This window comes from Amphiura filiformis, chromosome 15 (assembly GCF_039555335.1).
Source record: "Amphiura filiformis chromosome 15, Afil_fr2py, whole genome shotgun sequence".
NCBI lineage: Eukaryota > Metazoa > Echinodermata > Ophiuroidea > Amphilepidida > Amphiuridae > Amphiura > Amphiura filiformis.
This window is the reverse complement of record NC_092642.1, coordinates 40,825,146-40,840,748: the sequence shown is the minus strand read 5'-3', so window position 1 is coordinate 40,840,748 and position 15,603 is coordinate 40,825,146. Positions and strand designations below refer to the sequence as shown.

The 15,603-nt window shown below is 35.3% G+C and overlaps 2 protein-coding genes across 5 annotated transcripts in view; one reads left to right on the top strand and one right to left on the bottom strand.

Moving 5' to 3' along the window:
- LOC140170957 (uncharacterized) overlaps nucleotides 1-6,662 on the bottom strand; it is a 68,873-nt gene extending 62,211 nt beyond the window's left edge. The window contains exon 1 of the mRNA XM_072194150.1: nucleotides 6,553-6,662. The gene's annotated coding sequence lies outside the window, so the exon portion shown is untranslated. The remainder of the gene's footprint in view (nucleotides 1-6,552) is intronic.
- The window catches only part of LOC140171644 (phosphopantothenoylcysteine decarboxylase-like), a 182,197-nt gene that overhangs the window by 59,062 nt on the left and 107,532 nt on the right, over nucleotides 1-15,603 (top strand). For 3 of the 4 annotated variants that reach the window (XM_072194935.1, XM_072194934.1, XM_072194936.1), the window contains exon 5: nucleotides 6,650-6,754. The exons of the other annotated variant lie outside the window; for it this stretch is intronic. In XM_072194935.1, the coding sequence (XP_072051036.1) occupies nucleotides 6,650-6,754 (105 nt within the window). The remainder of the gene's footprint in view (nucleotides 1-6,649; nucleotides 6,755-15,603) is intronic. 4 annotated transcript variants of the gene reach the window in all.

Sequence of the window (15,603 nt, the reverse complement as noted above, 5' to 3'; positions counted from 1 at the left end):
GAAGCAAAATGACCTACAATGGCAGATGAATAACATGCTCCAAGTCGAATGCCGCAAGGACGATCTGATGTCAAAGTAGAATTAATTTAGCTGAATTGTCAAAGATTTTAATTGTGACCAAAGATGCAATTTGTATTAATGGTTAATGCAAAAGTGCTGGCAGGTATTTGAATAGTTGCTTGCATTTGTGGTGTACACATTATCATAATTACCTCTACAGGTCAGTGATATGTGATGGGTGAAGTTATCATAATTACAGATCAGTGATGTGTGATTAGGTGTGAAACTAAGGGTAAAGGTTCATGCTGGCGTGTTCACTGTTCGATGTCCATCACACATCTCCTCTCCTCAGTATAATGTGCTTGGGGGATTGCCACATAAAATGTCTCCAGCACTGCAGATCCCAGCCACAGACTTATGAGTGTCTGCAGATTGATGTGTACCTTCCCAGCATTAGCAGGTACCCATTTATACAATTGGGTGGAGAGAGACATTAGAGGTTAAGGGCCTTGCTTAAAAGTGCACTTATTTAACACGATGATACCACAGAGGCTTGAACCTGCTGATGTTTGATCATGAATATAACCCTGTGGCCACTTATACTTTTGGGTGGAGAGAGTCATTGAGAGGTTTTAAGACCTTGCATATTAAAGTGCACAACACAATAGGGGCTCGAACCGACTACCTTGTGATCATGAGTCAAAGCTTGTACATACTTCTTAGCCACAATGCCCTATTTGGTAATTGGTTCAAAATGATATTTAAGACACCTTAAAATCACTCACACAAATCAATCCAATGAAAAGCCTAAGATCTATGAAAGTTTCAGTCATAATTTAGTCACAATTGTAGCTGTGAAATACAGTGTTCATAGCACACAATTGAACTATGGGGAATTTCTTACGACCTTAGGTTACTGCAACACAAGATGCACAAGAGACTTTGTATGCATATTTAAAACTGAAATATTATCAGGAAAATCAAAAGATAGTGGATATGCCTTTGCTTGACTCCACACTGGGTGACTCCACACTAGCACTGAATCTGTATTGACATGCACTTTAGTAGATATGGTACAGATTGGGCTATTCCAGTTGAAGTCCATACACCCCCTATGGAAGACATGACTTTAATCTTCCACACAGGGGGTGTGAATGTCAAATGGGGTTTAATACCTGAATGTGACTGACTCCATTTGATATCTACACCCCATGTGTGGGAGATTAAAGTCATGTTTTCCACAGGGGGTGTGTGGATTGTAAGTGGAATAGCCAAGTTGGCTTTTGTTGCATACAAACAAATGTACCAAAGATCTATCCACTCAGTAGTGAGCACATACAACACTATCCCAGCGCTTTTATGCAGAATTTTGACTGCATCTTAAGGCATACTTCCGTTATGTGCACTTACATACTACTGCTATTTTCAAATATCGCAACAATCACATTGTTACCCTGTGTAAAGTGTGTTACATATATATATTAAAGTCCACACATACTGCAGATTTGTATCAAAATTAATATGCATTGATGTAGATTTACTGCTTGCATTAGGTCGCCCATTATTTTCCTTCCTAGAATGAGCTATGCTTGTACACAGTACATTGCAAGAGGCTTAGATGTAACTTCCAGCATCCCTCGGGGTATGTGGAATATGAAGTGCGCAACAAATTTTACATTCATTTCTTAATTAACTGTTCGAAATTATGCATTTTCAACAATTTCCTGTATTGAAATATTAGATTATAACACTCGTCCCATGTTTCAAATACATTTCCCTAGACTGTTGCAACTATTTTGTGATTACATAATCATGTTTTCATAAATGTATTGATGCTCGATAATGAAATACTGCTTTTATCAGATTTAATGCAAATTAAATGTTTGGAGAAACCCATCATATTTACCGCAGTTGGTGGAGATTCCCATTTTTCAGCATATCTAAAGACATGTTTCTACTGAGCAAAGGGTTGACAGGTGTGATGTGAGGTAATAGGCGGCAGAGAAGATCATCTTCTCTGTAGGCGGTAAGGGCTCCAGTAGAAACCGATTAGGTGAAGGGCGATGCGGGGTGACCTCGCCATTAACCACCGTTTGAGGTGAGGAGATATGCAGTGATGTTCCAAGTAGAAACGGTTGACGATTTAGTGGGTGCACCGGAAGGCACTTAAACTGTCATAAGCTATAAAAAAAGTACCACTTGTGTGATCTAAAGCTGACCTTTAAAGCAGCTTGAAGGTCACAAAAAATGTTTCCATACTTATGGTCGTCCCTACTAAATGTACTGGGAGTGAATGGTTACCCGCCTTTTTCAGTGCAGTATAAATGACCCAGTTCATGTTGCCGTACATGAAAACTTTGGGGGATAAAAGCTTGGAGATGCGACGTGTTCTGTATAAGAAAAATTAAGCTTTCTAATAAAATCATTATCTTCATGTCAGTGCCATGAGACTTTTCATTGTTATTTCCATTTTCATTAGTTTTGTCCATCTTCTTTCAAATTCTGTACACTGGCAGTCTATTCATTTGAAATCAACCATGTTGAATAGTTTGCTTGTTCTGCAGTGTAAAAGGCCATTATCAGTGACCTGAAGAGTAAGTCAGGAATTGGATGACTCCCGAGAGTAGGTGTAAAACAAGGAATAAAAGACAAAATGCATGCAAATGAAGCTTTTGTAAGAAGAAAATTCAACAAAATTCAAGTAATGAGACTACAGCTCGAGTAAAGGGAAATTTCGTGCCCAGCCTCCATTGCATACTATTGGAAGTTTTTAAATAAAATTGAAGGTATTTTGGTTTGATATCACGGCATGAAACCTTTAATGCTTTGAGTGCTAGCTATAGGCTTCAGCATAAGTTTTGAGATATTTTATCAAAATATCAAGAGCTATCTTGAGAACCACCGAACCAATACAAAGCTTGTTTGTATTCATGTTACTACATTTTTCATGCTGATTCTAAATATGGTCATGAAAATTTACAGTTCTGAAATTTTTGAATTTCAAAAAATATTTGAAACTTGTCGTCTGCAGTCGACACCTGCGTGGAGATTGTTAATATCAATAATTTACACATATTCAATATTTGCAATTATTTACTAAAGCAGAGGTCAATCACTTGTTCATAATGATATTTAATTGACAGCAACAAAGTATGCATAGAATTGATATCCATGGGCATAAAATTTAATATAATTATCTTGCTTGCTTACGGCTATTTAAATTATAGAGAAATTTCTATTAAAGTAATTAAATAATAGAATTTTAAAAAAATATATAAATTATTGAATATTGAAAGAGTTCAGATACAAAAACCAATATATCCACTTTCAAATATATAATAGGAAATATATAAATTAGAAAATATGTGCTGATTTTGATCATATTTTCCAATACTTGCATTCAAATTTAATATTACATTTAGAATTAAAACTTACATCAGAATTGATGTGACTTAACCTTACAAGTTTGAAAATGGTGTTTATCAGATTTTGCATTTGAACTTTTCATTTATTATACATTTGTAGGAGCATCATTTGGTAGCATGTCAATCTTCAGTGTAGGATCTACAACCAGGAAGAAATATGTTGGCACACTTTGACTGTGTTTTGGTATATCTCTTCAGGCTCCCCCTCCCTCAATTCAATGTTGAACTAAGCCATATTGTCATCAGGTCCATGATACCCTCCAACATTGAAAGATGGGGAGTAGGGAAGGGTGGGATACAGGGCAGAGTTTCTACTTCAACTTCATGACAGACCTGCATCACTCACCTTCATACTATTGGTGTGACATGCATTTGAGCAAGTGTGCCAACTATTTTTTTTGTTTTTTGCTGATTGTATGTCTATTTCTGTTGATTTTCCTCTCTCAATCTGTCTCTTGCATATTTGTGTGTGCTGTATGCAGGTGGCTGTTTGCTTGTGCACATACACATGGACAATATTTTAATAGTGATTGCAATTGTTTTTATGGTACATAGTTTTGCAGCTGTAAGCTCTTAAAAATATATCAAAATTACAAGATATAAATCCCTGCTTATTGTTGTCCAATTACTGTTTCTTTTCAAGAAGTTCTCTTGGTCTGCTTAGTTTTTGAAACTTCATAATCTATTACATCACATCATCAGAGATGATAAGTGATAATTTGATGTTTGAACTACAAGTATTCACAATTTTCTTTCAAACTATTTAGGCCCTTTGGGGACTTCCCATATATAATATTTCTAATATCTGATTTTGTTTTTTGAGTCCTGGATTTGAATGTTAGCTCTGGTTTATTGTATCGTTAATATACAAACTGTATCAAAATGATTGGAACTGAATACTTGTCATTTTTACAGATTTCTTTTTTTCAATTTGTTATGTGCCAGTTTAGGAACCTTTTAGGTTCAATTTTTATAAATATTTTATTATAGAAGTTATATCTTCTCTAAGAAATTTAGGTCATGAAGATAACACATTCTGTTCAGAAGTTGCATGCTGAAAAAGGAAGTGTGATATTGATTAAGAGCACCTATGCAATAAATATTTTGAGCAATGAAGCTATTCAACTTGTGTTGTATGAGTAAAACTAGGAATACATCAATCTCCAACTGAATAACAATATATAGCTCCCAGATGCAACAACCTATTTATCGCTGTTAGATTATTGGATCACATGGCCTTTTCTAGCAGAAAAATTACATTACTGATTTTATATTTTGAACAAGAATGGAAAACAGGGTGTAACATAAACTATTGGGCAAAATCGCAAATCGCTTATAAAGTTGCTTCCAAAATTCTTAAGGATGCAGGAGGAAACATATTTGGTACCAAATGTTTGGAATTTATATTCATCTTATTTCAAATTTTAGTAACAACGTAAAGAACATAAAAATATAATGTGTGGAATCCAAATGACATAAGAATGCCTGGACAAAGTCATCAGAATTCAGAATGTGGGAAATTGAAAGTGACCAATTTTGAGAGAATCATAGCAAATGGATTTTTGATTCAAAATGTTCGAACAATCATAATTTTTACATATAAAAAGATATTTTAACCATATATTTATATTGAAAGAAATCTGATGTTTCTCATTGTAATTCATCCTTTGCCAGTATATCCCTTTTTAAGGGGATTTTTTTTTACGTGTCTCATATCCCAGCTCCATTCATTTTGATACCGTTTGTACACTGGTGAAGCATTTCTTTGATTTGTTCTTGTGTAAAGGATTGTGATAATATATACTGTGGTGATATATGCTTTCATATTTATATAAAAAAAAAAGGAAAACATATGCAATTTGTCTAATGGCGGATAAGTGATCAACACTGTACACGGGGGATTTGACAAATGGATAGAAATAACTTTCACAATTATTATGTATTGTGCTAAAAATAAATAGACACTTACTCACAAAGCTAGCATGCTTTTAGGAGGAGAAACAATGCATATTAGCCTATATATGGAGTAAACCAACAAGATATTTAAACTTTTTTTTTTCTTTTTTTTTAATGTTTTAGAATTTTTCTGCTAAATGTTTTTGCTTGAATTTTTAGTCATTGAAAATTTGCTTCTTATCTTTTAAGATATTAAAATTCTCTGAATTTTGAAAAAAAAAAGTATCAATATTTTCACTTTTTAAAATATAGGTATCTATCTTGTCGAACATTTTGAAATTGAAAAAGATGTGGTTTACTTCAGGAATAAAATAATTAAATATAGGTAATTAAAATTAAGAAAACTAGCAATTAAGAATAATATTAATAGAGATGAAAAATATAAAATATGAGCAGAGGCTAACTTGAGCAAATTAAAAAATTGAAAAGAATTATTCTTGCAGAAAAATAACAGACAATATAAAATGTGGTTTTTTTTGGAAGTGGGTCATTATATTTGACTGAACGAAAGCTTATGGAAAACAAATATTCATTACAATTTGAATATAATGTATTTAATACACTAATCTAGAAGAGATTGAAATAATCAAAAGACAATAATAATATAATTTAGAGTAAATAAGTGAAAGCATGCTAAATTGTATATGGTAAAAATTGTAAAACTACATATTTAGTCACCACATAAATTTGGTTGTAAAAATGTATAAATAATTTAAAATGATCAAATATTCATGCAATATGGATATATATGTTGAAAAGACATGTATACAACAGAATTATGGATCGAAATTTGATATAAAATGTAAGAAAATATTTCATCTAATGTATGTACAACATGCATAATATACTCACCATATAGAATATGCAACACATGTATGATACCTATATGATATGTTGCTTGCATATTAGTGTACAACTAATTATGTTTTATCAGGGATGTGGGCCCTGGTTTAATGTATACAATATGAGGTGCACCACAGTATATAACCTATACACAGTAACATTTCACACAATCATATAATACTATATAACATCTCTACAAGATTTCAAATAAATTTTCCCTTTGTTTTTTCGTTATAAAGCGTTTAAATTTTTGGACTTAGATAACGGCAATATGTAATTGTTCACTATAATGTACAATGTGATGTCAAAACGAAAGTGGTGTACTTACCAATCTGTCTGTCTTATCAATCAGTCCACTGACTGTATTTCACATGGCCGACAAGCAATTCATTTTTTGGTTTTTATTTTGTATTGAAACACTTCAGGTTGAAGTTGCGGTGGTGGCAACGGAGAATGCGTTACACTTCTTCAATCCAACGGCTGTGCTGGCAGGCGAAGCACGTCTGTATAGGGACACACATGAATGGCAAGTGAGTGATTGTACAACTAGCATTATATCTTGTGTATGGTGTATTTCTAGAAAATAACAGATGAAATGGTCTTAAATATTTCTAGTTTGTGGCTGAAGAGGAAATGAGCTCTATTAAGTACAAATATTCATAAACTGAAGTATGAATTAAAAGCATCATAAGGTACTAAATTAAAAACATCGTAAGTACAGTTTCACAATTTATTTGGTATTACATTTGTATCAGGTGTGAGTTAAAACTTAATCAATATACCAATTGTAAACCATTTACATATATTTCATATGATGGTATAACATTGATCCTGTATTCTAGTTTGTTATTATAAATGTAACATTGTGGTAATATTTTGCCTATTGCATAAGTATTGTATATGATATTGAATTTGTTTCAAGTTCTGCAGGCTGGGAAATACCATTCTTGCTTCAGCTGTATATATTGCAACCTTTGTGTGTGTGTGCGTTTGTAAAACGTGTGAAACACAGAGATGTCACATTTCCGGATTTATCCGGATTTCCGGATTTTGGGGATTAAAAAAAAAAATTCGGATTTAAAAAAAAAAAAAAAAAAATTTTTTTTTTTAATTTTTTTTTTTTTTAATTTTTTTCGCTTTTGGAGTGGCCCTATTGTCTTATCTTTCTGCTTCACATATATCAACATCAGCCATATTGTCCATGTAATAAAGCCAAAAAACTTTTATTTTTAAGAGTGTCTCTTTACATAAAAGTATAGGAAACTGAATACTTTAAAGCATGTTTTCTGGAAGAAGGAAGCACTTTTTATTAAAAGTGTAGAACAAGCCAGGAGCTTTGAACTGTTCTTTTTACCCTCTGAAATGGCCTTTACTGTGGTGCTAAATGTGCAGAAACCATCTGGCTTCGGGGGGCTTCGCCCCTCGACCCCACCGGGGCCCTTAAGCGGGCCCCGGACCCCCGGCCGTGTTACGCGAGAGCCAGCCCGCAAGTTCAGGATTTTTTGGGTCAGCCTGTGACATCTCTGGAAACAGGGATACATTTCCATCCCATCCTGATAAACTGGGGATACGCCTGCAAACATGGATATCCCTGATTTTCTTAGTATGCTAATGGGGCTATATAACCCCCTAGAGTGTGCTAAAGGCATATAGTTAGACATATTTGGGGTGAGATCTCCTATTGCTTAATATAGAATCAGACAAATCTGATTCCATAAACTGGGGATACACACATATGATTTTTCCCAGCAAAGTGGGGACATATCCACACATGCATAGCAACATATCATAGTCGCGGTTGGATAGTCCGAAACAGATGCTACATGCAGATGTCCCTGATGTACACATTTTACAAGTAGTGGTATGTGGGGGGTGCAAGCATAGTTTTCTCTCGAAAAAAAACCCAATAATTTGAGTTGCTGAAAAAACCTGCATTATAACGGGGGGAAAATTGTCTCTCAAACCCACATTCATAAGTATGTGAAAGCCATCCTAGCACATAGCCCTAAACATTGGGCCTTTTTATACTACAGGCTTTTTTTAGTTATTAAAATAAATGGTCGCTTTGATTTCTCTTTTTTTTCTTGATTAATTGAAATATTTGTAAAAATAGGAAAGCAGCTCAAATAACAGTTTCTAATTCAGTACAGCTCAAGTCAGTTGCAAAATAGCGCTACAAGGACCATAGCCGCTTATAACACGTAAGGAGATCAGGTGTACACACTGTCACACCAAAGAGCACGCAGGGACACTAATATATCAATCCACTGATACTCTCTGAAATGATGACACATGCGGTTGCCATGGCAATGAAGATGCTGTTATAGTTAATGGACAAGTCAGGTTTCTTTTCATCATTTTAGGGCACACTTACTAGTAATTCATCTGCAATTAAGGTTTATTCTATTATGTGTGGTCATGCAGTACTTTGTAATTTTAGTCGTTAGACATGCTGGAGAAATGATTTTCAAATAGTTGTCATTTGTGACAAAGTGAGTGATTGAGCCATGGTCACTCATACACTCCCCACAAACAGCCCCAACGTGTGAATACCTGCATATTAGGATCTACAACTTTTTCCTATCTAACAGGACCTTGCACAACCAAAGTTAAGCTCTATACCATGACCCACTTAGCTGTTTACTCTCTAAGAGTTACCTGACTTTACACCAGCAAACAAGATATGGTCTTATGCATATTGATCTTGTTTGCAATATGCTAGTAGGTAGAGGGAATCGTGGACATCCTCAGTTGCTGGTTGTCCTAGGTTATTCTGATGTTTTAGGTGTCCATCCTTATTTGCAGAACTTACCAAACAAACAAACAAACAAACACACACCTATGATATTTTACCTAGCCACTACGGATGTTATATCTCATGTATGATAGTGAACATATTTTGCAAATCCATTTCACATCCAATTGCAGTCGTTTGCAGACCTCCTTGAACTGTGGATGGTCCACCATTGCAGGGAGGTCCACAGTTTGAATGTAAAAATGAGTTGTGTCCTTGTTTGCTGGCAAACACCTACGCACCCACACATAACTATATTCATCAACATCTGTCTGTGACTGATATCAATTTCAAAGCAATTTTGCATTATTTTATTGGAATTAGCCACTTCAATTATATTTAATTTCTGTCTCGATACATAAAGTGATTTACACTAACATTTACAATAACAAAAATCAAGTACAAGTATACACACTTGATCTTAGTACAAATTAGACTGATGCATATATTTTTTACTAAAATAATAAAATAATTTTTATGTTTTGATCTTTACATAAACCAAATTGCGCACACGTGTTGCTACTAATAAAAATTGAATTTAATATAAGCAGTTTCACATACTACTACTCATAAAATAGACCGCATATAGGTACATCAATTTGCATTTTATGCAGAGAAAAAAGATAATAAAATTTCCATCTGGTTTTGTGGCTATCAATGTACACAATTCAAATTATTAAGGTGGCACACAGGATCACTCAAAGTTGGAAATTTTAAACATTGTTTTTATTGTATACTAGCGGGTACCAGCAGCAGCTTGTGAGCCCCCCGCTAGATGAGTAAATGGGGCGGTTAGTAAGCGGGAGCGGTTAGTATAAACGATGGAAATGGTAATCATGTCAATTGGTATCGCTTTTAACAGCTCAATTATTACGCGGTTAGTGATGTGGGTAGGCCTACCATTTGTTGCCTCTATTTTGCAAACGACGTCCTTAGCGTTCTTTCTTTCTTGCTTTCCCGTTCTTTCTTTCTTGCTTTCCCGTTCTTTCTTTCTTGCTTTCCCGTTCTTTCTTTCTTGCTTTCCCGCTTTCCCGTTCTTTCTTTCTTGCTTTCCCGTTCTTTCTTTCTTGCTTTCTCGTTCTTTCTTTCTTGCTTTCCCGTTCTTTCTTTCTTGCTTTCCCTCCCTTTCTTTTTTGCTTTCCCTCCCTTTCTTTCCCGTTCTTTATTTCTTGCTTTCCCTCCCTTTCTTTCTTGCTTTCCCGTTCTTTTTTCTTGCTTTTCCATCCCTTTCCCTTTCTTTCTTGCTTTCCCTCCCTTTCTTTCTTGCTTTCCCTTCTTTCTTTCTTGCTTTCCCGTTCTTTCTTTCTTGCTTTCCCTCCCTTTCTTTCTTGCTTTCCCGTTCTTTCTTTCTTGCTTTCCCTCCCTTTCTTTCTTGCTTTCCCTCCCTTTCTTTCTTGCTTCCCCTCCCTTTCTTTCTTGCCGCATGTTTGTGGGTGTATGTGGGTTTCTTTCTTTCTTTCGTTCTTTCTTTTATGTGTTTCTGTTTCATCAAGTAGGTCTATAGCAACATTGGGTTTCAAGAAGGTTGAGTTACATAGGCGTAAATTCAGGTGGTGGGGTGGGGGATACCCCCCTCCCATATTTTGATAAGGTCAATGGTCCGTACAATCACCCCAAGTTGACACATGTATAATAGATGTGGGTTTCTGACAAAATTAACCTCATTTTTGGCCAAACTAAAAAGTGCCAATTTTTGCGGCCTTCGTGCGAATTTGTTCCACTTTTGCACAATAGGCCTATAATTATTCACCAGTAGGCCTAATTAGCTTGCCATAAATTATTCTGTCGCCAAGATGCTGGCTTCACTGTAGGCCTATTGCAAAAATTGCAATAGGCCTACATGTCCCATGCCATGTCAAGAGAAATCTACGCCATTGTTAATGTTGCCAAAAGATGCCGGATTCACTATTAATATGCCTACTTCAAGAAATGTTTTCATTCCTCCCCCAATGTCAAAAAGAAATCTACGCCACGGATATTTAGCGGTTGCGGTTTTATACCATGCTAATCTGCTAATAATGCCCCACACTCCCCATCGAAATTCATCACAACATGACAAACGAATTAAACTCAAATTACTTTCCAATATATGCCTAGGCCTACCTTGAATTTAAAATCGTCGGAAAGTCATCACAAAAGAAGTTTCCGAAAGTCATAAACGAATGCAGTTGATTTATTATTATAGCGGTTGCGGTTACCATGCCGCATAATGCCCACTCTCCATCGAAAGTCACCACGAACGGATAAACTAATATCACTTTCAAAATATTAGATCACTTGGACCATTTTTCGAAAATCATCTGTGTAGCGGTTACAGTAGGCCTACCATTGCAAACGGTGATACAATTTTACAAAGTAATACGAAATAGCGCCCTCGTATTGAACATGCGCGTATAGTATACGCGTAGCTTGTCCGTAGGAACGAAGCAACGCAGCAACGAACCGTAGGCCTACAATAGCGGGGCCACCATTGGTTGATCTACCGAATAAATCCAAATAATTCTTTGTATTTATTAATTTATCTATCTATCTATCTATCTATGCATTTACCATTCATCTGGAAATGCTAGAACTTATTTATTTATCTATTTATTAATTTATTTTTCATCTATAATCTCTGAGATGAAACCGATGAATAGCTTGTCCGTATAGCAACGAAGCAACGCAGCAACGAACCGTAGGCCTGCAATAGCGGGGCCACCATTGGTTGATCTACCGAATAAATCCAAATAATTATTTGTATTTATTAATTTATCTATCTATCTATGCATTTACCAATCATCTGGAAATGCTAGAACTTATTTATTTATCTATTTATTAATTTATAATTTATCTATAATCTCCGAGATGATACCGATGAATCGATCAGTTCCTCTTCAAAGTATCGATTATCGGCAAGTTCCTCTTTAATAGTATAGATTTAAAAGTAATGACGAAAGTACATAAAAGTATTTGCCTACATTTTCAGGAAGAAAATGATGAAAGAAATCCAACTAGCATGGCAGATTTCTACAAAAATGAGTAATTTCTGAGAAAGCACCAAATTTTTTTAATGCCAATTTTTTCTTGGTCGACCATAACCACTAACCCTAAACTTCGATAAAAATTACATATATTCTAAAGATACAAAACTGGTAATGGTTTTACCAAATTTTAGAATTTTCTCTCAACCCTCAACATTACTTATCTGTTCAAAACATATTCGAATGGAATGTGCAAATAAAATGGGTTATAGGCTGTCATAAATATCAAAGTTTTCATTTTTTTTTTGCTTTTTTGTTTGCTAGTTTGGTGGTTTGTTGTCAACAACCTAAAAAACTCAAGAGCAATTATTCCAATTTTGATTGGATTTCCAACATATTTTTTACGCTACATTAAATTGACAATACTATTAAATGAAATAATTTAAATTGATTTTTCACTTGAATTGTGTCACTTTTTTGTTGTAGGACCAAGGAATGTACCCTGAGGAATGCCCTTCAGGAGATATTCAAAAATTTTGCAAACAGGTTTTTATTTTTTTTTTCCAGTATTGGAAAGGTAATCAATGCACAATTAAAGTTACTTTCTTCTCTGAAGTTTAAGATAAGTAGTTCTTTGTAAGTACTTTAATATATATTCTTAAACACTTGAGAATGTTCTTGCAATCTTATTGGTTCTTACCCGTGTTATATGACACGATATCACACACTTTAGCGCGTGCGTGTTGACACGATACTCTGACGCGCTATTTGAACCAATCAGAAGTGCATAGCAATAACGGGACTGATCGATTGTAAGCCCTAGGTAACTCATTGTAAAATGTCTTGCATCGATCATCTCATATAACACGCAACATCATTATTTTTGGCATAAAACAACTCGGCTTCGCCTCGTTGTTTTACTTAAAAATAATGATGTCGCCCATGTTATATGAGACGATAGATGCACTCCAGCGGCTAAAAACAATACCTTTATTCTCTAATTTTATCACTCAAAGATACCTTCCTAAAGCACATTTTGTCACTAAAGGAATATTTTGATAAACTTCAGTTATAATTTTTCTTATCTTTTTAAGATATTACAATCATGATTTTCTGCAAATATAAATTTTGGACCGCATAAATAAGTTTGGCATGATAAGATGTAGCAGGAAACAGTAGGTCCGAAGCAGACATACCTTGACCTTTGAGAACGATGAAACACGAATGTTGACTAGACTTCAAAATCAAAAGCAATCAAATCAATAATTATTTGATAGACAATCAAAACAAAAACGAACAAGAAACAAAACGGAGTGAAATTAATCAGAACCGCTTTCAGAGAAAATGTAAGAAATGTCAATGTATTCAACACTTTGAAGGCCACACATGTAGCAAACGAATTAACACGATTCACTAGGTTGGCATGTAAGCAAGAAGGAGTGGCTTGGGACTTGTTTGTAACAGTGGTGCCTTCTTGCCATAAATCAAACAGGGTTATTGCCTGATAAATTACACGTCTAGTCTTAATCCACATGATTCCAAAACGATGCAGTCCCCGTCGATAAAACGTGGAATAATTCATATCGTCAGGGGTGACTTTAGGTACTATAGTAACAATCACCAAGAGATGTATAAGCTAGTGATGCAGCGTTGTTTTGCATCAATGGTTTGCATCGAGCAGAGACTGAGATGAAAACAGCTTTTGTATGGTTTCCTCACCTCCCTATTTAAACTGCCACGGTCATGCATTATAGTAACAAATTACGCTAGTTGAGAAGTAAGCCTCCAATTGAAAAGAGGTCCCGTGGCCATTGGCCTTTCCCATTTTAATCTTGTTTCGGTGCCACAGATCATTGTCGATTTCCAAAGCATTCTTCAGCAGTTGCATCCTTATTTCTCTTTGCCCAGCGGCGTGAAAGAAAAGCCAATGAAAATGTTAATTTTGAGCAGGTGCACAGCAAACCAGCCCGAGTTGGGAGTCGGCAGGAGCCCGGTCATTGCAAATATATCCCAGTTGTAGGCGAAATAGGGTCCAAAAAAGGGCTGATTATCCATATGTTTCATTCTTTGCATCCATTGACTTGGATAATATTTACTACAGGGCAGTCTTCCACCTCTGCTCTCCCCTTCTTGATTTCACCCCATTCATTGCAAAAATTATGTCCCGATTGGTGGAGAAACAAGAGTCCAAAAAGCGCCAGTGGTCTTCCCCTCTGATTTTGAGGCCTGCTGTGAGGGTATTTCATTTATGAATCCTAGTGTACCAAATATGTGACCCGTTCTGACAAAACCAGGAACAAGTCGCATTTTTGACATTTCATGATTTGAATAAAAATCAATAATATCTAGCAACATTAAATAAATGCTTGCAGTAACCAACTCCTACCAAAAATATGAAATATGATATTAGAATAGTTTTGAGTAATAAAGTGATGTATGAAATCATTCAATACAAAACAAAATCTGGCACCTTGTGCTATAGATTTAAATTTGCCTTTCTCAAAGCAGCAATAACAACAGCATTTAAAGTTCACATAAGGTACCCACTGGTGATGAACTAAAGATGATTTTAAATTTATCAGTGCATAGTTATAGATCTTATATACACTTTTACATCTTAAAAGCTGTAAAAGTATATACAAGAATCCACTCAAGCACTATCAAAAGATGTAATAAAGAAATGAATATCCCGGAGTGTTGGTCGTCTGGAGATATGCATGTCAAAACCATATTAAAGAAGACAAAGCACTTTCAAGAAATCTAAATAAGAATAAAACATGTCATGAAGAATAAATTGAATTGTATGATGAAATTGATGGAATGTGTTCTAGCGCTGGGAAGTCATGATTTGTGTCCCTCAGGGAATCGTGAGGATTACCAGGTGAACTATGATGAACTATGTTGAGTCTTCTCCTCCCAGGCTAATGCTGTCTTGTTCATCGATTTGTGTGAAATCATTCTATTATATTCTTTTAAGAAATGCTGAGACATGATATGTGTTAGAGCCGATTCATTATTATGTAAGCAGTGCCCAGGCGGAAGTTTTGTTTTGTAATTTTTAAGTGCTTTTTAAACTTAAAAAAGTACTAAAAAAACTTTATTTAAGTTTAAGTACTTTGGTGCTTAAAGGGGCATTTCGTGATCCACAGCCTCATCCCCCCACTTTTCTCAAAAAACGTTGAGATTTTTATATCACTGGAAACCTCTGGCTACATAATGTTTATGTACAAAATATTTCTTGCAGATTAATTCGTTTTGCAAAGATATCGTGAAATAAAAATGAGTTCTTCCTCGTCCGTTCGAAGAAGTGCCTCAAATCGGTTCCCCACGCTAACTGTGTATTGCTCTGGGATTTTGTCCACATCAAATCTCACTGGTGGTGTCATTAGCTTCTTTGCTTTAAGTTTCAGCTTCATCCGTGCGACAAGTAACTGGTGGTCACTGCCGCAGTCTGCTCCTGGTCTGGTTCGTACACTGAACAATGAAGAGCGCCATCTTCTTTTAAGCAAAAAAGTCCATAGTCTGCGAGGGTGCTGCTGAAAGAGGGTGTTTCCAACAATCAGGTCGTTTGCCTGACAAAACTCTTCCAAACTGTCTCCACGATCGTTTCTTTCTCCCAATC